The sequence below is a fragment of the Poecilia mexicana genome, unplaced genomic scaffold (genome assembly GCF_051168715.1).
Source record: "Poecilia mexicana isolate PSO_F unplaced genomic scaffold, ASM5116871v1 scaffold_13, whole genome shotgun sequence".
NCBI classification, from domain to species: domain Eukaryota; kingdom Metazoa; phylum Chordata; class Actinopteri; order Cyprinodontiformes; family Poeciliidae; genus Poecilia; species Poecilia mexicana.
The window spans coordinates 11,762,991-11,785,159 of NW_028263382.1; the positions used below are offsets into that span (position 1 = coordinate 11,762,991).

Genomic DNA, 22,169 nt, shown 5'->3' on the forward strand with positions numbered 1-22,169 from the left:
CGATAGAGAATTCATGGCAAGACTTGAAAAGGGCTGTTCACAGCAGGTCCACAGACAACCTCACAGAGCTGGGACAGTTTTACCAAAAAAGAAGGGAGTGAAATTGCATTGTCCAGGCTGATTGAGACCTGTTCACACAGACTCCATGCTGTGACTGCAGCCAAAGGTGCGGCTGCTAAATCAGGGGTCTTCAGCTCCGGTCCTCAAGGGCCGGTGTCCTGCAACTTGTAGATGTGTCCCTTGTGCAACACACCTGAATCAAACGGCTGAGTTACCTCGTCAGTGTGCAGTCAAACTCTCCAGAAACCTGCTGCTAACATCATTATTTGACAAAGGTGTGTTGAAGCAGAGACATTGGCCCGCAAGGCCTTTAGCTGAAGTTCCCTGTAATACTGACTAAAAAGAGATTCATATTTATCTAGTCATGTATTTTATGTAAAATCTTTGTATTTGTCATTACGGATCAGTGGAGTCTGGCGACGACAGGGGCTTTTCTCTTTCTTACCGTTTATTCAATGTCACATGCTGTTTTTATTTAGTTTTTTTAACTATGTAAAGCACCTTGAAATGCCTTGCTGCTGAAATGTGCTATACAAATAAAATTGCTATACAATAAGATTGATTGATTACTGGAGTCATTGCAGAAATCAGTTTTCATTTCAACATTTAAGGTTTTTTTTTTTCTTGTCAAAAAAGCCAGATAGTGTTGATTATGTTTGATTTGTAAGAGCAACAGGAATAGTAAAATATCTTGGGGGGTGAATACTTTTTACAGGCAATGTACATGGGTATGAAATAAGAAAAGACCTCTGCATGGCAACAAAAGAGGGCTATGAACTGTGTAAGGAACAGAGTGACCTGGAACCTAATTGAAAAAATAAAACTCAATATTGAGGGGGGAAAATTACACTGATTCTATTTAAAGTTATCCCAGAACTGGATTAAATTTCCAACTTGGAATAAAATCTTCATTTTTTTATTTCCTTTCTCAGGAAGAGCAAATAAGTCAAAAAGACAGTTCATATGGCCTCGTTTCCTTTTATTTTTCTTCTAAGTCAGAAAATAATGGGAGACAGATCTGCTAAATCTACAAAAAATGTTTCATGGAATATGAAATTTTTGTTTTTAGTAAGTTCAATGAAGGAAACCCACAGAGTTGAGCAATCGAAAATGCCCTGTTAAAACATATGGAAATAAAATTCTGCTACAGACACTTTACCCTGTGAGAAAGCCGTATCACTCTCCTGTCCGAAGCCCATGGAGCCATCTGACAGCCAGAGTGTCCGTTTGGACAACAGGATCATCTGTGTGTTTAAGCTGAATTCAGCAGCCACTGGATCGCTAACCTAGAATCACACAGAAGATTCAGCACAGGTAATATAAAAAAAAATAAATAAATAGAGAAAATCAAAATTAGGGATTGTACAGGCCAAATTCAATACAGAGTATGTTTATCTTTAAAACGCTCTAAAAATGTGTTTTTCAAAAATGCTGCCTCAAATCAAAATTCATTAATGTGAATGTACCTGCTGAAAGCGGATATCCAAATCAAAGGTCAGGGGCTCTCTGGGACTGCAGACAGGAGGAAGGGTGTACTCCAAGCTCGGAGGGGAAGTACAGGGAATCAGCTTTACTGTGTACATACCAGAGTAGTCACGCACCTGAGGGAGGAGAAACCGTATGTTAAAAAATGTTCAAAGGGATGAAAACTGTTAAAAATGAGGATATGTGCATTTGCTATGACTGGAAAGGCTGATATTTTCCATTTAAATTGAATACATTTGTAAGGAAAATGCCTTTGTGGGCTGGGAAGCAGAGTTGAGTATTTCTATTTGCCCATGAAAAACTTGCCAAATACACTTGCCAAACAACATATTCTACTTTTGATTGTTTTTTTTTTTGGTTGTGGTTTCTTGGTTTGGATGATTGGAGTCTGAGGAAGCAAAACAATCTGGCAATTTAGCAGCTTATTCATTTCACAAAATGGACCTCAAAAGTGAGACAACTGTACACAACCAATTGTGTGCAGCCCAATGCTGGGGGATTGTGTTCCATTCTTCAGTCATCCAATATGGCTGCGTCACCACCCACTGTGTTCTCAGAGGTTTACATTAGGGTTGTGGCGATGACTGCAGGCAGAACATTTTGTCCTCTCCCATCCTAAATTCTGGAAGTTGTCTCAGACAAACCCTGCTCTGACAGGTTTGGAGATATAGGATTGCCACTCCAGAATCTCATCTTGGGAGTTCTCCAATGACTAGTTCTGTTATTCCAGTGAGGGCGATGCCTATGCCAAAAGCTGTTTGAAAATGTCAAAGAGGAATATGTGAAAAATTTTTTATGGCCACAACCCACAAATTAAAGCTTGATTCTCGACCTACAAATGCATTTTTCCTTATAAGTATGATACCATCTTTGGGGAAATGAACAGCCTTCACAACAGTATAAGATTTACTGTCAGGAAGCATTATTACAACAAAAATAAGCAAAACCAAGCAAAAAAAAAAGATTCTCTTACCGTTTCCCCAAATCATAACAAAACTTTTACTTACAGCAAAATCAGAGATGAATGTCCACTGCTGAATGGGCTGACTGTAGGTTGGCTCACTCCTAACAAGGCTGAGGTTAAACGTTAAACCAGGGTGGTCTGCACACATGACCATTGAGGTCAGAGGTGAAGCTAAGGGGAAAATAATATACATCAGTATAAATATTAGAGTAGCTGGATATCAAAATTTGGCAAACAAAGGGACTGTCAATCAAAAGTATCAAAACTTCACATTAATAGCTAAGTTTTACATTTCTTTAAAATAAATATCTAGTTATAATCTTTATTCAAAATGACATATTAAGTAAAAATCACCTATTATATTAAGGTACATTTAATCATAGATACTGTACCTAGATGTGCAAGCACAAACAGGCCTCTGAATCGAGCCTCAGTGCGGAAGTTAACTACTAGTTGCCCCAGTCCGTTTATACGCATGCTGGTTGGGTAGAGGGCACCTGCAGAGACGGTGGAAGAAAGGCTGCTATTATTTATTAACTACATAAATTTTAAACATCCTTCTGAACAAACCTGGCACACATTAAACTTTATAAACATCAAATATTAACAACTCCACCCCCTTCCCCAAACTTGCCTTGCAGTTCAGCCTCTGGTGGACTCCCAATGCCATCTCGCCACAAGATGGCAGTGTCGTACACAAACGTGAGCCTTAGCTCTGACTGCAAGTCAAAGTGCTGCCAGCCTCCTGCTCCCACAGGAGAATGGAAGACGTAGGACACATGCAGTGGGACTCGGAGGGTCACAAAGGACTGGATGAGATTCAGCACCTGTGGTGAAAACAGCATAATTGTGAGTGATATTGCTAATGGAACTCACTCACTTATGCATGCAATACACCAACTATTGAACCACATATCGGTATTATGTCCGATCAATGTTCTGCTGCACAAAAGCAACAGATACAGTCAAACGACAATACTTTAGGGATGTTTAAAGACTATTTAGTATGCCTTATGGCAGTAAAAGTTTCCTCTTACTGATCTATAGCTGAAATATTTAGTGCATTCTGTGTTTGAATCGCTTAGCCGTGCCTCCACAGAGTTAGTTCTGCATTTTCTATTTCCACAAATGCCTCATGGCAGCTGTACTAAATGTTTCATTCTCTAAAAAGAGCTGTCCTAAAACGGCCAAAGTCCTCAGAGGGAGCGCTCTTTGGTATCTGCACTTTCCTCTGACCTGTGAGAGGTACCTGCCTGGACTGGCTTTGTGTTCATGTGGAGACGTGCCTCCGCCTTTGGGCATTTAGAGCTCAGCCGAATGATTTGCTGAATGGCCTTCTGACACAACCTGCTGGGTTTTAATAGATTCCTGCGGTCTTGTTAAGCTGGGCACTAAGCCCTGCACTGTGACATGACACTAAAGCGAGCCTCTACTGAGCTGTCTCCAATCAGCCTGCCGGCCCACTTAGGGGAGAACTTGGGTCACAGGGCACCGGCAAGAAAAGGCTGTTTTCTTTTCTACTCATGCTGTCATGTACATCCCGAGTCTGTGCTGGAGGACCTTCATTCTATGCATGTAGTTCTGTCTTAAAAAAAATAAAATCCAGGAGGATGAACAAAAGCACACAGTTCATCTAATAAATCACCATTGCCCTAAATATTAATATGTCTTTCCTCAAACAGCCAAGAAAAGGCATTCAACTCTTTTACGTCTGCTCGTGGCAGAAGTCAGGTATATAATTTACCTACACTGCAAAAACACATAATCTTACCAAGTGTGTATGGTTTAGTTTCTAGTGCAAATATCTTAATGCGCTTGATAAAAAAAGACTAAATTAACTTACGAGTAATGTACAAGCATAAAGTTGTTGAGATGTTTAAAGCAGGGTTAGGTTAAAAACATTTCAAACTTTTCCACAACTGCAAACCTAACAAAACAACTCACTCCACCTAAAGTGACAGCTCAGGCAAAGAGGACATCAGAGAAGCAGGCAAGAGACTCAATGAGAAGCTGCAGAAATCCACAGCTAAGCTAGAAAAATCTGTCAGTAGGAAAATAAGCAAAAATAAAATAAACATAAAAGCAACGCCGTAAAAAGTCCTAAGTGCAGTTTGTTGCAAGTCATGAATGATACACAGCAAAAACATGGAAGAAGGTGACAATCCTGGAAGAAAAGAAAAAAAAATTGGCTCGCTGGAGTTACAAAAGCATGGATATATTGAGATAATGAGTTGGAATGGCCCAGAGTAGGTCCAGATTTAAATTGGGAATCGATGGCAAGACGGAAGTCTGTGAGAAAAACTGACCTGTTTAGACACAAAAAAATGGGGGGAAATCCCTCCCTCTTCATGAAAAAAAGCATTTACATGTCACACCGCAAAAGACTCGCAATTGTATCTGCAGAAAAATGTGGCTTTACATGGTGTTGACTCAAATGGTTTCATTCAGACACGCTTCACACTTTTTAAGATTTTCAGTTAAACCTGTATCATTTTCTGTTCATGTCACAATTATGTACTGAAATCCTCAAAGACTCATTGACATTTGTGATTGTAGAGGAGATATGGAAAGGCTTAATGGGCAAAAATACTTTTGCAAGGCAGCCGACTGGTTACCTGTCGAGACAAGTTCCCAAATGCCGCATTCACATTCAAATTATGAGGTTGCAGGCAACACATTTCCACTTGTTGAAAAAGGTCCTTATCACCGAGGTGATGCTTTGTTATTAAAACAAACCCGAAGCTATGTAAAATGAAAATCTCACATTAAACTGGAAAAATCGACAAACTGGTGGAGTCCAACAGGCAGGGAAATACAGAATACAGTGGCACACTGTTAAATTACTGATCCTCAGAGGGGATTGCAGTTGAAGTTTTTCACCATGAGGTGCCCTCTGAATTCTTATGGACCTCTTTTATCAACTCTCTGCCTTAATTAACTCAATGTGAACTAAGGGCAAGCTTCCAAGGTGAATGCAAATGTTGAAGCCTGAGAGGCATGTGTGCCTGAAGGCCAGGGGAAGAGTGGAGATTTCGACCCTCTTGTGCTGTGTAAAACATCTGCTGCTGCAACGAGCACTCTGTGCATGTGGCAAAAACGATGAATTTGGATTTTTATGAGACTGTCGGCCATTTACTGCCACTTTCACAAGACAAATAACTTGCTCTAGAGGGAACAAAGGGGAGCAGGTGCTGGGTTAGACATTACTAGCAGGGACAAACCTACAAGCAATTATTGGCTTCCAAACAAGCTTGTTCTCAGTTTAGAATTACTAGGTGGTTGGGTGGCAATCAAAAAGGCAAGTTTTTATAAAAGATCATAAATTTGAATCAGTAACTCCTGGAGGCCACGATCCTATCCCCAAGAGAAGGAAAGGCTATCTTGAGTTGAGCTGAAGCTCCTAATTTTTAGAGACAAAAGAAGAGTTCAGAGGTGAGCGGAAGCTCAAAAGCAGTAGTGTTTACCTGTCCATCCGTCCCGATGGTGCCTCCACAGTCACTGAGAAGCTCTGACATGTCATAGTAGCTGGTGAATTCCCACAGACAAGCCTCCAAGTTGAGGTTTCTGTAGAACCGTAGAGTGCTGGATCCCCTCAGAGAAGTGCTGTATTGGTAAGGCGCTGTCTGACCAATAATCTCCGGATTCTTGGTGGCTTCAGTTAAAAAGCCGTAGTGGGTCTTGACCTCAGTGTAGTCCAACAAATTGGAGCAGCGATGGTGGCCGACACGGGTCCCATCGGGGCTCAGCGTCAGCTCAAAATTAGAAAGGGGTCGGGTGGATACGACGGGCAACATTCCTGTTGGAGGATACAAACAAGGGTTAATGACATGCTGCAGTGTTTAAAGACAGCATAAATATTCTACACTTTACATTCAGTGATGTTATAATTATTATTATGCATGTTGTTTTTTTTGCTATAGTGTCTTAGTTCTGTTTTATTCTCTCTTTCTGCAAGTGTAGAAGCAGACTTGTAGGGTGTTGACTGGGATTCTTCCTGTGCTGCTTTCTCATCTGCTCTTATCGCATTCTCTCTCTTTAAAACTTCTCTCATTTCCCCCTCTTTCCATTACATTTGAAATAAACCCAAAGCAATTTCTTAAGTTTTATATATAGATTCCCATTTATATATAGATTTATATATAGATGTGATTTAGGTCTGGTTCATTTTAACGCATAAAAATGCTTTAATCTAGATAACTCCCATCTAACTTTGGCCTTATGGTTATATCTTTATCCCCCAGATTCAAGTCTTTTGCAGAAACAGGGTTTCTTCTGGAAGCATCATGACAAGCTCTCCCATCCCAACCAAAGAAAAGCATTATTACAACATGATGCTGCCGTCAACATGTAGGAATGTCGTGTGGAGTGTTTGTTTTCTATTACACATTGCATTTTGTATGCAATTCAAAAATTTTAAACCATTACCCTTCTTACACAGCTTGTGGCAAAGTGCAAATAAAACTTCTCAACATTCCTTTCAGTGAGGGGTTTGTTCAGAGTTCAGAATTACCTTGGAGCTTTTCTGAAACGGTTCTATTTTTGAACAGACCTCAATGAGATCTTCAAAGCACGGGATAATGTTTATAACTCAATCCTTTTTTAAACATCTCCACCACTTTATCCCTGACTTGTCTGGTGTGTTCTTTGCTCTTCTGATGATGTTTGTTCACTAATCTTCTCAAACAAACCTTTGATGCCTTTACAGAGTAGATGTATTGATACTAAGTTTAAATCACACACAGCTGGACTCCCAGAGAGTACCCTGCCTTTCAGGCACTTAAAAAAAAAAAAAAAGAAACCTTTTTCTCTTACCATCGATGTGAGGCATGGTGACAGTTAATTTGATGAGGTTTGGATGGTCTGTTTCCTCTGCTCCGCTGTATCGCAGCCTGGCAGAAAACGGCTCAGCCCCAACCGCCCCTACAACACGAGGCTGACACATTCCTGAAAATGTGCAACAGATGAAAAAATAAACATATATATCCTTACCCAAAAAAGTCTGATAGAAGAATAATAGATACACAACACACCAGAACCTTTTTTATATTGCCATATCTTTTAAAAGAGTTAATAAGAAATGCTCACCCTCATCTGTGCTGATTGACACTATGGAGCTAGTTTGTTCTAGCCCTTCATCCCCGTTAGAGTTCACAGCCCTGGCAGCGCATTGGACCCTGGAGCCGGCCTGGAAATAGACTGAGTCCAGAGTTATGAGTTTGGAGGAAGTGAAGAAAGTGTCAAAGTCTACCTCCCTCATTGGGCTAGTGACACCATCTGGGCCGGTGGGGGCGCTAACAAGCCAGCGATAGCGAGTTAACGTGTTGTTGATGCTCTCGCTCACGCAGATAGACCCTGTTTTGTGGTAGTCTGGAAACTTGGGGTTACAGGCCTGGAAGAGGAAACAGAGGCGCGTAAGAGAAAGAAAAGAAACATTTGTTTCCCAGGCAAATTCATTTTGTTAAGGCAGGTGCTGAATTTTGCAATTAAACTCAAAGCAGATGAACATTTTCTTCAGTAACTATAAGACAAAGTTAAAACTCAGTTGACAGTGTAAAAGAAAAGGAAACGTTGAGATTTGTTTAGCACATACAGTGACACAAACGACAGGGTATCCAGCCACAGGCAGGGAGGGTCTGTTTTGTTGGATGTCATCATAATTAAACAGAGAAATCACGATGGGAATGGAGGGAAACGTCACATCTGCCATGCTGTTGCTCTCTTCAATATAGATGATGGCTTTGCTCATCTGTTGATTGACCAATAAGAAAATTTCTCTTACAAGGAAACAAAATGTTACTTTTCATGTGATAATAATAAAAAGGTTAAAGCATGACCTTTGTTTCTGCCACCATGTTCTCGTCAGGCTTAAGATGGACCGTGAAGGCCTCCCTCATTTCTCTGACACCATCATATAAAACCTCCACCTCCACATGGTGCTCCACGTCTCCCTGTCTGAACACGATTTCTGCAGAAAAAAAAAAAAGAAAACGAGAAAGTTTGAGAAGTATTTTCAGCAGGTCTAACTTGGCAGCCTGATAAAAGAGTCCGAGATTAATATTTACCCTCAGATATTGGATGGTAGTCCTCCCCTGAGGTAGCAGATCCGTCTTTGGTGTGCACTCGAACAACAGAGACCTTGGAGGTGTCTCCGACACGCAACACTGAGATCTTTACCACCGAGACTTGACCTTTTTTCTTTGGTTCGTTCACATTGAATTTGGTTTCTTGAAAACTAATAACAGATCCTGTGAAAAGACGTTACTGTGAAATCAAATGCTGCGTTATAGTCACCATTAGTGAGACTCGTAATATGTCACCAGCAGTGCGAATCTGAAAACATAAAAGTCCTGATTTAAGTTGATTATTTAATTTTAAATATTTAATATGGCTACTAAAGTTCTACATGTAATTACTTTAAGTTGGGCTATCGTGTGCATCACTGTAGGCATTTTTTATATAATAGATTAGTAAAATATTCTTACTGTCTGCATCATCTTTAATTTTAATGAGAGTTTCATTTTGCTTTCCAATAGATGCTCCAAACGGAGACTCGCTCTTGGGACTCCCCAAGACGAGACGAAGCTCTTCCTCCTCCTCGTGTTCCGTGTCATCAACCAGCACAAGTAAACAAGGTTTTTCAATCTCTCCTGCAAAATAAATCACAGTGTAAAGCTGAAACTCAGCCTGACATATCTTTACATCAGTACATATGGAGCTAAAAAAGGAGACACATGTCAGGCTCTGCAACGCCACCTGGTAGGAAGGTAATGATGGATGCATCTGTGTTTGGCCGTTCATTAAAGTCCATCATCACCTGGGCTGTCCCCTGCCTGCTGTAACAGCGGACTGTTGACTTGTAGCTGATGTCGCCACTGCGGTACACCGTAGCTGAGATCTGTCCTGAGCTTTCACTCCCCACATGCACAGCATGCCGGAACTGAACTTTGGGCACTGAAACAAAAAATAATTTTGTCCTGTAGTCACAAGTACTTCCAAAATCATCGGGACGACTTTCAACAAAGAGTTTTAACTCACAGTCAGAGATGGAGTCATTGATGATGATGGACGTTTTGCTCGGCTCGCCGAGGATTCCGTTCATCGGCATTCGCAGCACCAGCTCAAACCTTTCTGGACCTTCCAGGACCGGCTGACCAAGATCATCCAGGATGGTCACGCGGAATGTTTGCATGGTGACGCCCGGAGCAAAATCCAGATTCCGACTGATCCCCACATAATCCACGCCAGCTGCACACCACACGATGTAGATCTTTCAAATATCATTTTTCATTTTGATTTTTTTTTTCTTTCAATCAATAATAAGTATAAATATTTCAACTAAACAAAACACAAATGAAAAGGAGCAGAAAGACATATAAACTTCTAATATCTGCTCCTTATTCACATAAAAGGAAATTAGCGTTTCAACTCAGGAGATTATTACAGACATATTTCATACCATACACACAAAAAAAAACACACAACAAAATATCAGGTTATTCAATGTCATATTGCTTCATTAAAATTATTTTCAAATTCAGATTAAATTGTTTTAGCTCACTGTTGAGATTGTTCAATAATGCATTGAATTGAAATGCATCTTTCCGTTCTAAATCTTTTTTTTTTCAGAATCTTAGTTCCTTTGAGGTTGTATGAGTTTTTTTCTTTTTACAAATCTGTTTTGAATGTTGTTTGAGAAAAAAATTCGTATGCACATAACATTTGGAAATATTGCACTCAGTATTGGATTTGTGTGTGATCCCTGTATCCACTTGCACCTGTGACTCAGCTACATCAATTTTTCAAATATCATTTAAAGAGGAACTTTTTAAAAAGTTTTTTTTTATTTTTTTTTTTTCTGCAAATCTCATTATCATTCATGGTTCCCTTACCCCATATTAGAAAAATGTCACAATGTATTGACTTTTTATGGAAAACTAAATAAATGAGTTAGGATTTATTACATTTTTACAAATGCACATTCATTTTCTGCTACATGTAGGGGAGATATAACTTATAAAAACATCACTATGCAAAATCTCTATCCCTGTTTTTTTTTTTTTTTGTGTGTGTCCCAAGTTAAACACACTTGAATAGTCCTGTTAATGTGATTCAGGTGTGTTAACAGACAGAAACATTTAAAAACTTCAGGCACTGGTGTCAAGTTCCTCGAGGACTGGAACCTGACACCAGTCCTTTAAAGACAGACAATTAAAAAGAGCCATAGAGGCAATACTTGATCTTATTTTGACAGTAGATTTAAAATACATCCCAACTGGTTTGTGAATGTCACTTATTGAAAAAGATGAAAAGTCATACCAGGCAAATAAAGAATACCGTCAACCATTTGGCAAAAATATTTCATCACACAGATGACAGTTGTGAGCATTTGATGGATATGTGAGTTTATTTAATAAGTAAAACAGCATTGTCAGGGACTGGACAGCTCTCCAACCGCAGACCGATTCTTCTTTTAGCATTCTCTAAAGAGCCTTTTGTACTGAAAGCACAACCTCTGCCTGCAGGCCATTTTTCACATATTTATAACCCAGCTATATGTGGTCTTGGATTTTCATTCTATTGGATATGATTAGATGCTCGGTCCCTTTTAAAACCGTTGCACAGGTAGAAGGACTGCTGTTAAGAGGACAACCGCCTGGGGGTCAGAGATAATAGAAGCTGCAGGGAAGACTTGGGGAAACAGCAATCAGTCCCATCCTCCGAAGTGCGCGGCAATATGCAGAGCGATCAGCATGCTCGCCTGAAACTCAGTTCGCAGTCAGACTTGCATTGTATTCATAACAATGTGTACATCCTCAACATGTTTACATTCCCCAGTGCATCCACTCAACATATCCAGAGTGAAAAATCTTCTTTTGTAGTTGAGCTCAGTATGACAAAGGCTGCGTTCACACAGCAGGTCTTGAGGCTCAATCCCAATTTTTTGCCAAAATGTGATTTTTTATTTTTATTTTTTTCCTGGTCGTTCATACTGCTAATTAAATCTGATTGCAATAAAAATTCTCCGTGAACAGATTAAATCCCCAAAGCAAAAGAAAAACGTAGACGTCACGCAGCAGCGCATTGTTTATGGAAGCAATAATGGATGGAGCCGTTTATGGATCGATTTAAAAGTTTATTCATCAATGAGACCAGACAGCAACATCACAAGATCATCAAAGAAGATAATAAAAAGGAAGCACAACTAATAGTGATGGCTTTAGTTGTATTGACTGCAATTTCAGTAAGGAAATGGATGTGTAGTCAGAGCCAGGAGTGGTCTGATTGTGATGTGACACAAATTTCCTTCATAGGTTCAGAGTTTTCATAATCATAACTTTCAGTCATTGTTGATGCCCTGATTTACCATGTCTGTTTTTTTTCTGCCGCAGAATTAAGACGTATTTCTCCCATCAATGACATAAAAGCTGAATAAAACGCCACATGACTGTTCAGACTGCAGACACTTTGAAAACAATTTGATACATTTCCGGATTAGTACCACAAATCAGGTTTATTTATTTATTTTTTTTTTTTGGTGAAAAGATTGGAATTGGGTTGTTCAGACTGCGGAGAAAAAGTCGCAAACGAAGCAGATTTGGGGCACGTTTGCCTGCTGTGTGAACATAACCAAAGAGTGGCGGGACAGCAACTTAAGCCTGTCATTCAGCCTGGTGTGCATTAATATAAACATGTGCAGGAGGAATCTGTGGCTTTAACAGAGGCACATACCCTCAGCTGAGACCGGGTCGGTCCTTCTGGAGCGCACCGTCACAGTTGCTCCTTTGGAGAGATCAGACCCCGTCCTCCACACCTGGACCTCCACAAAGGCGTCGCTCTCATCCACGTGGTATTCCGTGCTTCCAAAGTAGAAAACCGGAGCTAGGAATGACAAAAGAGACAGGAGTGAAACGCAATGCATACGGGAAGGGAAACAGGAGTGCGACGTCCATTAAACGCTTCCAACAAACGCTGTTAAATTTTGATGTAAATGCACAGCTGAATCTTTAATAGCGGCACACATGCATTATCTCTAATTACAGGAAAACTGAAGGATCTCTTCCATCAAATTAGCAGCGCTGTAATTGTACTTTCTAACTTCCTGACACAATGTTGAAGCATCTCTAGAGTTGAAACAAAGATTAATAGGCGAAAAGCAACCTTGAGGCAAAATAGACTCCCTTGTTCTCTTTGGGATGAGTCTGCTGGAGCTGCTAACTTTGATAGTGATGGGTCTGAGAGGCAGACAGGAGGCCTGACAGGAGGTCTGGGGGATGTAAAAGCTCCAAGTGCCAGCCCGGGCCTGTCTGACTGCAATTAGCGTTTCTATAAACTGAGTTTCAACTGCAGCCAAACTCACCCGCTGTGATTTTTAACTGTTAGAGAACCACACTCCTTTTTTTTAGTGGTGTCCAATATGTCATGCTGTTTGTGAAATAGTTGGTTTAGGATCTTGGACTCCGGGGGATGTTTATTTTCGGGAAGTTTGCCCAGTGACAAGCAAATCTAGAACAGCGAGAGCCAAAGGTTGAAATCAATCAAGCAGCAATTACAGCAAGCAAAAGAGTGTATTCCTACACAATAGATATAAACAACGGTTGAGGGTTTCCTTGTGAAAGCATTCCTACATTTTGAACATTTTCACATTGTATTACATTGTAACTACAAATTTAAATATATTTTATGTGATAGACCTCGTCAAAGTAGTGCATAACTGAGTGGTAGAAGATAACAAATGATGCATGATTTAATTTATTTATTTATTTTACATATACAATTTTGAAAAGTGTGGTTTTTATTTACTCTGATATCCTTAAATAAAACCAAGTGCAACCATCTGCCATCAGAAACCACTGTATTTGTAATTAGAGTCCATCTAATACAGTTTTCTTTTATTATAAATGCAGCTTTATGGAAGAGTAGCAGACAGTTTTGAAAGCAAGCCATAAAAAGTGGAAGAAATTGCTCTGTTCAGAAGAAATTCAAATCTTTACTGTTTCTGTCACCCTGAACCCTTCATGCAAAGAAAACTGTCTGAGCATATGGTGGTGAACGCATCATGCTGTGGACATTAATTGGAGGACTTATGGAGCTAAATACAAGACAATCCTGGAAGAAAACCTGTAAGGGGCTGTAAAAGGCTTCAGACTGAGTTTTACCATAGAGCATGACGAAGCTGTTTAAATCAAAGAATATTCATGTGTTAGAAAGGTTCGAAGTCAGTCGAATTGAGGTAAAACATAAAAAGAAAAATGAGGTTTGTTGGAGCTCAACATCTAATCTGACTGAGCTTGAGCTGTTTTGCAAAGAAAAACAGAACATTTCAGTCTCTAATTGTGCAAAGTCAGCAGAAATACCCCAACAGACTTGGAGATAAAGATACAAGACATACTTTTCAGGTATTTTTTTCTTTCTTACTTCCACCTCACTGTTCTGTGACATAGAATACACATAAAATAGTAATAGATGACAGCCTCAATACTGCAACCAGTCCAACATCCAGATGATATATATATATATATATATACGTTATATGTTATCTGATGCAGACTGACCCAGCTGCAGCATCTCGACACTAGAAGTAAAAACTTGGTCTTTGGGGGAAAAAGAAGCTAATAACGTAGCAACTTTGTAGCCCCCGGAGAAGTCAAACACGTGGTTAAGAAAAGCACTAAACCTAAGTGAAAGCAAAGGCCAGAACACTTTTATGTTTTAATATGTTATGAGAGTATGGCCAGAACAATAAATGCTGCATCAAGAAGCTTGCAGCTGCCAGGATTTCTCCCCACAGAGAAGCCAAACAAAGATGGTTTTGGCTGCCTGCACACACACTACCTGGAGGAGTAATAAGATCTACACGACTGAGGTTGGCAGCCAGGAACTCAGGCACAGTTGTACTAGTCCAGTAATCAGATAAGGTTTGCACACCAGACAAACAAAAAACCCTTCAAAGACTCAAGGCCCATTAACTGAAAGGTAAACCATCAGCCATATCCTTCAGTTCAGCAGCAGCCTCTGACGCCACAAAGCACACAGGCTATAGAGTTTCATGGATGTCAGTAATGAAGAGCCAAATCAAAACTAGCTATATGTTTTGTTTTAGTTATTTAAAATAGCTAAGCATCACATTCATATTGTTTTTATTTTTTGTTCTTACTTGAATTAAAAAAAAAAAAAAAACAGCTGCAGATAGTTACTATGCAAGTCCACTTATTCTGCAAAATTAAAGAGACAGGAAAATAATTTATGTTATATTCATGTGAGCATAAACGAAAAGATGAGACACGGAGAGAGACACAGACTTCTCTTGGCAAATTGTTAAACTCCCTCTGGTAGCTTAATTTCACTTGAACTTTGAATATAATTCCCGCAGCTCTAAGTAGCTTCTCCATTGGTAAGATTCATTTGAAGCTCAGGTAAATGCTCTACTGCCACCTGCGCTCTAGTCTAGCCAAGCCTGCAGAGTGCAAAAGTGCATTTCCTTTGTCAGTAGGGACTAAAAGCATAAACATCTGAATTTTCAAACAACAACAACAAAAAAAATGTCTGTCAAAAGACAGCTTTTCTACACTTAAGTGTTATAGACATCTGTTAGCATGTGAGGAAATAAGAGTCCAGGTGAGCTATGATGGCAGGGTTTGGAAGTTTCCCTCCTGATTCACGCCGCCCATCGTTAAAATGGTTTATAATCATACCCCTAGAACCAGAGTCAAATATACAGGCAACTGACACACGGCTATAAATACACCTGTACAAGCAGTCTCATGTCTTACAGTTTCGACCCACCAAAACATTTTCCCCCGGATGCGGAGTCAATATCAAACAGCAATTACCTCCGCAAGAGACGACAAGTTTCTCCAGCCGCGTAGCAGGCAAAAGAAACGGGGTGGAAATCACAGGGATTTGGCTGTCTTATTGTCTGCGACTGAGAAAACAGCTGGTGTTGTAAGGATGGCTGCAATAACACACAAAGCCTGGACAGATTGCAAATCTACCAGTCTTTCAGCAACAAAAAATGTACCTTTTAGTAGAAAACAAAATAAAAATCTGTCACAATTTATCAACCGGGTTTTTCCAGTTATTGAAATTGTTTAACAATATGTAAAAAAAAAAGCTAAAAAGATGAAGAAAAGCTAGAAAAGGTGCAAAAATTATATGAATCTAGTTTGATTATTGGTATCAGAACCCATTGTGATCTCATTGTTGGACAAGAGATCAGCTAGATGCGATCCGAAGGGTCTTGAGCTGCTCAAGGTCATTTCTGGACACGTTTTAAGGTTTCAGTCAAGAAAATGTGGCATGCTTAAATAATAAAATATACAGAGAAATATGAAATTTAGATAAACTGATGTTCCAAATATATCAAAAGATGTGCCTTTTAGATCTGACAGATTAAAGTTTAAACATACAGGAGACTTGTTGCCGAAGCGTGCCGTCAGAGCGGACACGCTGCAGAGAGAACAGACTGCTGTTCAGCATCTTCTTCTGCTGGGATAGTTTGGTGACAGAAAGGTGAAAACGCAAGACAGATGTTTATGCAAATGTTTATAGCCGTGTAGTTCTGTTGGACTGCTGCAGTAACAATAACTGAGAATAAAGAGAATAAAGAATAAATAAAGAGAATAAAGAATCTGGAGTTGCTAAGAGTCTGTCAGTAGAGTCTGACACAAGGATGAATATATTGATGTAAATATAACTACAACAGAAGATATGGGCTAAAAGTTGCGTTCCTGAAGCTCAGCATAACCTGTGTGGTTTAATCATATCGGCTTTTACAGCACCAGGACACATTTGAAAAACAACATTAAATATTTAAGTAAAAACTCTTTGGATTGGGAACAGTTTCTATTGGCATATATTTAAATATAGGTAGGTAATGGACTGAAACCCTAAAAATCTTAGATCAAAGCACCACAAAATTTGAGAAAATTTAATCTTTTTGAAAGAGTAAAGACGTGATGGTGTATTCTCTCTACGAGGTTGTTTTTTAACAAATATTTCCCTTTAAGACAAAGTACATAAAAAAAAAAGATAAAACAGCATAGAAATATAAAAGAACTGTCAAGTTCAAAGACCCTCTGGTGAAAGTTTGCTGTTTGTGTGGAATGTTCCCAAATTTCTTACAGAATTTAAAAAAAATATATATTTTTGCTATCATATAAAAATCAAGTTTAATAATAACACTTCTTCATCTTCAAGCACTCAACCCTAAATTTAATTCAACAATGCAAGATACCAAACTATTTAAAAATACTGTGGGAAGAGTCTGCTGGAAAATGGAACATATACCAGCGTGTTCATCTTTGACCCAGCATGTTGATAATATTATTTTATTCTCTAGATAACTTGGAATACAAGAGATGAAATAATATATTTTTCTAGTTATGCAAAAAGAAAAAGAAAAACCCTCACCTCCGTGTTATCTTCCCTCAAAGCTGATTATCAGAGCAGCTGACTTTAATTTAAAGCGAAGGTAAAGTTACAAAACAAAGTCTCACCTTTGCGTCACTTTTGATGCCTATTGCAGCCTTTATTAGAGGCTGGCAGGGACTCAGTATGTGAAGCTCGGAAAATTTACATTATTGACCTGCATCTAATTTCATAATGGTGCCTTAGTTTGTTTGCTGGAAGTGAAAAAAAAAATCTTGTTGAAAGCAAGATTTTTTGCTTTCAACAAAAAATGGGGAGCTGCTGTTTTTTTTTTTTTTTAAATAAATATTGGAACCAACAACCTTGCAAAGCTGCTGAAAAGCCTCCTGGGGACGTTGAAGCATATAGACATCTTAGGCTTGGCCAGGTGCTTGGCTGGCCGCAGAATCTTTCTGCACATGTGAGTGCTGCACTTGAATGCTATTCTCGAAGAGGGATGACAAAGAAGGATGTGATGCCCCCATTTGCTTTAGACTCATATGTGTACTTAGAGTCTAGAGGGCGGATTAGAACCTTGGCTGTAGCCAGAACAGCTGCACTAACAGCGGGAATGAATCTTTTGCTGCCTCTCTACTCTTTTAGACAGGAGATCAATTTTGTTCCACTTGCCTCAGAGCTGTTTACTTCAACATCAGTGCTCAAGCCTTTTTCATTATCAACTCCTCTGGGGAGACACGAGGAGTTGACATGATCTTATTTCTCCTCACTCTTCATGTTTTGACAACATTATTTCATTTTCCATATCAACCTCACCATGTTCAGGGCAGTGGGAGTTTTGGAACCTGTCTTGGCTGACACTGACTGAGATGTGTGGCACGCCCTGGACAGCTTCCACAAGGTCAAAACTAACAACGAGCTGAACTGAATATGATTGTTGTCAATTTACAATGTATCTGGATCGTCTTAGGAAAGTGAAAGAGACATAAAAGCCCAGAAGGACGCAGTAATAATACAGTAAGTCTATGATGCATGGTCACAGATTCTATTTAGTTTTGAACTCACAATAGTTTGGCTGAACAACGGTATTCACACGCTCTGGAGTTTGTCACAGCGCAAACAGAATCTTAATAAGTGCTTCAAATCAATCAATATCAATAATTAATAATGAGGTTTTTTTGCTTTAAATATTTGAAATACTGGCAAACTGGTGGTGTGACCTTTCCTGTCTTATGCACATTGTCTTATTGAGCTGCTGCACTTGAGAGGACAACACGCCGTTTTTTTATTTATTTATTTATTTATTTATTTTTTAAGTAGATGTGAGGCACAGTGGCAAAACAACAAGTGGTTGCCAGGTAACCAAAGAGGGAGTGAGTTAGTTGATGCCCCTCCATCTTGCTTATCTAGATGTTGTTTTTTTATTGTTTCTAGAAGCAGTAGACTGAATGGAAGTGCAGAAATATGCAAATAAAAAAATGATAGAAAAAATGTAAATTGCTGTTTATCCAGTCTGCCTGAGCTTCAGCTAAATTTCAAAGAGGACCGTTCAAAGGATTTGCTTTCAACATGATTAAAACCAGCAGAGACTTAGACAAAAAAAAAAAAAAACACATCTGCAGAAAAAGAGGGTTTCACAAAGTACTGACTCAGAGGAACAAAACATCCATACACACCACACTTTTAGGATTTTTGTTTACAAAAAAAACTGAAGAAAATGTTGTATATTTCCACTGTTCTAGTTGTAACATGGAAAAAAAAAGTTCAAGGAGTACTAATACTTTTGTAAGACAGTCTCTACACCACTCTTTAAGACTTTTAAATGCCTCGCCATTTTTCTGCGCAGGCGATAGCTGGTCATAGCAGTAAGCACATACATATACTCTGACTGACTCTGCACATTTGGTCCACCGTCTAGAGCTTCAGAGAAATGCCAAAGGCATACCTTTGTGTTTATTTAACTGTTTAATTTATTTTCAAACATCATTGATTCTTCATTCGGGGAGAAAATGTGTCACCTTTAAACATGGGAGCTAAAAAGACACCCATGACTGACACTGTCACAGTTAAAGCCATCAGTAAAGACCATGAAATTGAAATTTAATAGTTTCAATGGAGAGGGACGCCTTTTAAAAGAACACTTAATGCTGTAAGGAGTCATTTTCAGCAGCTGCAGTCAATACTCCAGAGTAGTACGGGCGAAAAGCCCCCAAGCTCAGTCTCAGGTTACACTCCAGGCTACAACAATTTGCTAACTTTTTAAAACACGTAGCATCCTCCATTTCAAAGCATATTGGAAGGATAAAACAGAACAGAACTGACAAAAGAAGAACCTCAAGGTGTAGGTTTCAAAGAAAGCTGCAGATTTTTGACACATTTTTATCAACATTACTGGGAAATTACAGATTTCAACAAAGGTGGAGTAAAATAGGAAAGTCTCTTGGTTAACACGTAACTTACAGAAATCAGTTAGTCTTTACTGATAAGAGAGAAATACAAAGCACGAAAAGTCACTCCAAGACATAGGGCCTTTAAAAAAGTTAGCAATCAAGTTTCTTCAGGAATCTGTAAGCTAATTTGCAGCAGCAGGATCCCAGAGAAAACATTACCCGAGGAGGAAAATGAGGAAAGTTCAGCGTCGGGTCAGTGAATAAAGAAGTTAAGAAATTAAGGAAGAAAAGCCTCTAAAAGAAAGAACTATTAATCTGAGCATCCCTTTACGTTTATTTTGATAGCTCTTCTTTTTATGCTCTTAGCATATTGATTGGATCCCTGCAGTGTTATGAGTCTATAGATCTTCATTAAATACATGACTTGCATCTAAAATTTCCATACTAAATGTCTGCAAAGAGCAAATGTGTTAATCCTTTTCCAAACTTTGCTTACTGTGGGATTATAAACTGGATTCTGATCTATTATATATGTCAGTAATAAAGCACAGGTTGTCAGGTTGTGGTTTTAATTGAGCATAAACTTTACAGGAATCAGAACTAAAGGTTTATATTTAAATCCCCTTTCAAATATAGCTTTTTTATTTTGGCTTTGTTTAATAAATAATGACAGTCTGTTGTGTGGTTTTAAGCTCTCTTAGGATTTTATGTAAATAATTCTGTTGTGTGTGTGTTTTTTATTTCTATTTTCTCTTGTTTTGTCTATTTTTTAAGGCATAAATGGAAAAAATCCTCTCCATAAATTTATGCATGATATTTCTACTGTAGTAAGGACTAAAATATGAAACCTGAGAAAAACCAGAGGGCGAATAGATGGACAAACGGAAGGACGAGTCCCTGAGGATGAAGGTATAAAGTCTGAAGCTATTTTCTTTATACATACTTATTCTTAACAGGAAAATATTTAAAGGAAAATGCAGACATTTTCAGACTGTAACTCTAAAGTCGTTAAAAAGCAAATCTTCTTTTACATTTAAACGCTAGAACTAGGACTACTTTTTAGTTTTTAATTGCATGTAGTTATGAAGAAAATGCTCTGTTAATGTGATCTACTGTGCTAGATTTTACATAATCAGATCAACTTACAGTTTGGTCTTTTAAAAATGTAATAGCGGTTATCATCTAGTAGCTCAATTCTACTGGCTTGCGATTGTACGTTCATGCAAATCCAATTTTGTCCATGAGCGTTCAAGCTTTAGAACCAGTAGTCGTTTTTTTACTTTTAAAAGTAAACAATCAACACCCATTTTTTATAACCACATATTGTTTAATCACTTCAATTATATGACTAAAAAAAAGTGATTTAATTTTCTTTTTTTTTTTTTTTAGATAAATTTTGAATGATTTTGCTATTATGCTTAGCTTTTCGGCTTCACTGTGACCTCCCTGCGATCTTATAGAGTCCTCACTGCCGCCGGACTTTCACAGATTGCCGGATTGATAGGGGAGTGAGGAGAGGCCGACAGGTGTTCGGAACAAAGGAAATCAGGAAGATATGGGAGCCAGCAGCCCAACGACGTGAGCCTGCAGATGTGAGATAAACACTTTACCTCCAAGGAGGAAAACTGCACACCCAAACATTTTCTCTCACAGACACAGTCAGTGAAACACAAACAAACAGAATTTACAAAAACATGACGGCGCACTGACATCGGCATGTTCTGCGTCCCTTGATAATTTTATGGGTGAGTTGAAAAAGAATTTCAGAACTTTTCCTGAAGTCATTGTTTCTGCTGTAAGAATACATCCAAGTTCAGGCACTTTTACACGTTGTATGTGGCATAAGGCACGCTTCTAGAAAAGAAGGGCAATTAGCACGAACAAGCTGGGTTTTTTGTTTTTTTTTGATTCCTAAAACATTTCTGAAAATGTAAAAAAATAGAAAAAAAATTTGCCAAAGAAATCACTGAACAATCACAGCCCTGTAATTTATTGGACTGATTGCATTTTAATGCACAGTTACAATCAGTGAAATGCTCTCTTACCGTCATCCATATCTGGAATAATTATGACTCTGGCTGTGGGGAACTCTGAGCTGAGGCGTCCTCCCATGGGCATGCTGAGGGTGACATTGAAGCTTTCCTCATCTTCGTACAGGGAATCATCAATTATCACTATCCGACAGGATTTCTCTATCTCTCCCTTGTCAAAGCGCAGGACGCTGTGATGGTCCTCAGGCCTGGAGATGTAATCAGAGTAGGACAGCACAGTGGTGGGGACAGTGCCTGTGGCGGAAACTGAACGGGCAGAAAAGAGAATTACAGAATAAAAATTTAATGAGCTGAAATTTGTCACAATACAAAGCACGACCGGTTGTATAATTTGCCTTTTTTTCCCCTAACAATATATTTAGCTCTTATCGGCTTGGCAATCAAGTCTGCCGTGCATCTGCAAAAAGCTAATATTAGTAATTCAATACAAAATAGTTAATTTTCTGTAAAATGTTTATTGAAGCTAGTCTTAACACTCTAGATCAGAATCTCATCCAACAAAATCAAACCAGCAGATTATTTAATTAACATCTAAATAGAATCATTATCGTCATTTATATACTTTACAGACAGTAATTAAAGGATCTGCGCTCATGGATGACCGGACCAACAATGTTTAGGTTGACCAGTGACCAGCTGGGAAAAAAAACAAAAAAAAAAAACATTTCTTTTTCCAATCAGTGAACCTGATCACTCTGATGGAAAGGAAGGAAATTGTTGCTGAGTGAAGAAGGCATTTTCAACTCGGCAACTTTGCCGCTAGATTTAGCAAGTATTTAGTCCCCTTTGGCAATCCTGTGACTTTTCTCGTTTTGTTAATGTTTAGTAATGCTGTTCTTGCTAATCAGGTTCATT

General features: G+C 38.8%; 1 protein-coding gene across 1 annotated transcript in view; it reads right to left on the reverse strand.

Annotated features, from left to right (window-relative positions):
- Window positions 1-22,169, reverse strand: part of LOC106926224 (FRAS1-related extracellular matrix protein 2-like) — a 61,535-nt gene that overhangs the window by 4,929 nt on the left and 34,437 nt on the right. The window contains exons 6-21 of the mRNA XM_015001008.2: window positions 21,309-21,560; window positions 12,239-12,388; window positions 9,545-9,754; window positions 9,263-9,460; window positions 8,992-9,156; window positions 8,572-8,754; window positions 8,344-8,474; window positions 8,100-8,255; window positions 7,595-7,898; window positions 7,322-7,453; window positions 5,974-6,305; window positions 3,144-3,336; window positions 2,902-3,006; window positions 2,553-2,680; window positions 1,527-1,661; window positions 1,220-1,346 (exon numbers count right to left, since the gene is read on the reverse strand). Coding sequence (XP_014856494.2) covers window positions 1,220-1,346; window positions 1,527-1,661; window positions 2,553-2,680; window positions 2,902-3,006; window positions 3,144-3,336; window positions 5,974-6,305; window positions 7,322-7,453; window positions 7,595-7,898; window positions 8,100-8,255; window positions 8,344-8,474; window positions 8,572-8,754; window positions 8,992-9,156; window positions 9,263-9,460; window positions 9,545-9,754; window positions 12,239-12,388; window positions 21,309-21,560 — 2,901 coding nt within the window. The remainder of the gene's footprint in view (window positions 1-1,219; window positions 1,347-1,526; window positions 1,662-2,552; window positions 2,681-2,901; window positions 3,007-3,143; window positions 3,337-5,973; window positions 6,306-7,321; window positions 7,454-7,594; window positions 7,899-8,099; window positions 8,256-8,343; window positions 8,475-8,571; window positions 8,755-8,991; window positions 9,157-9,262; window positions 9,461-9,544; window positions 9,755-12,238; window positions 12,389-21,308; window positions 21,561-22,169) is intronic.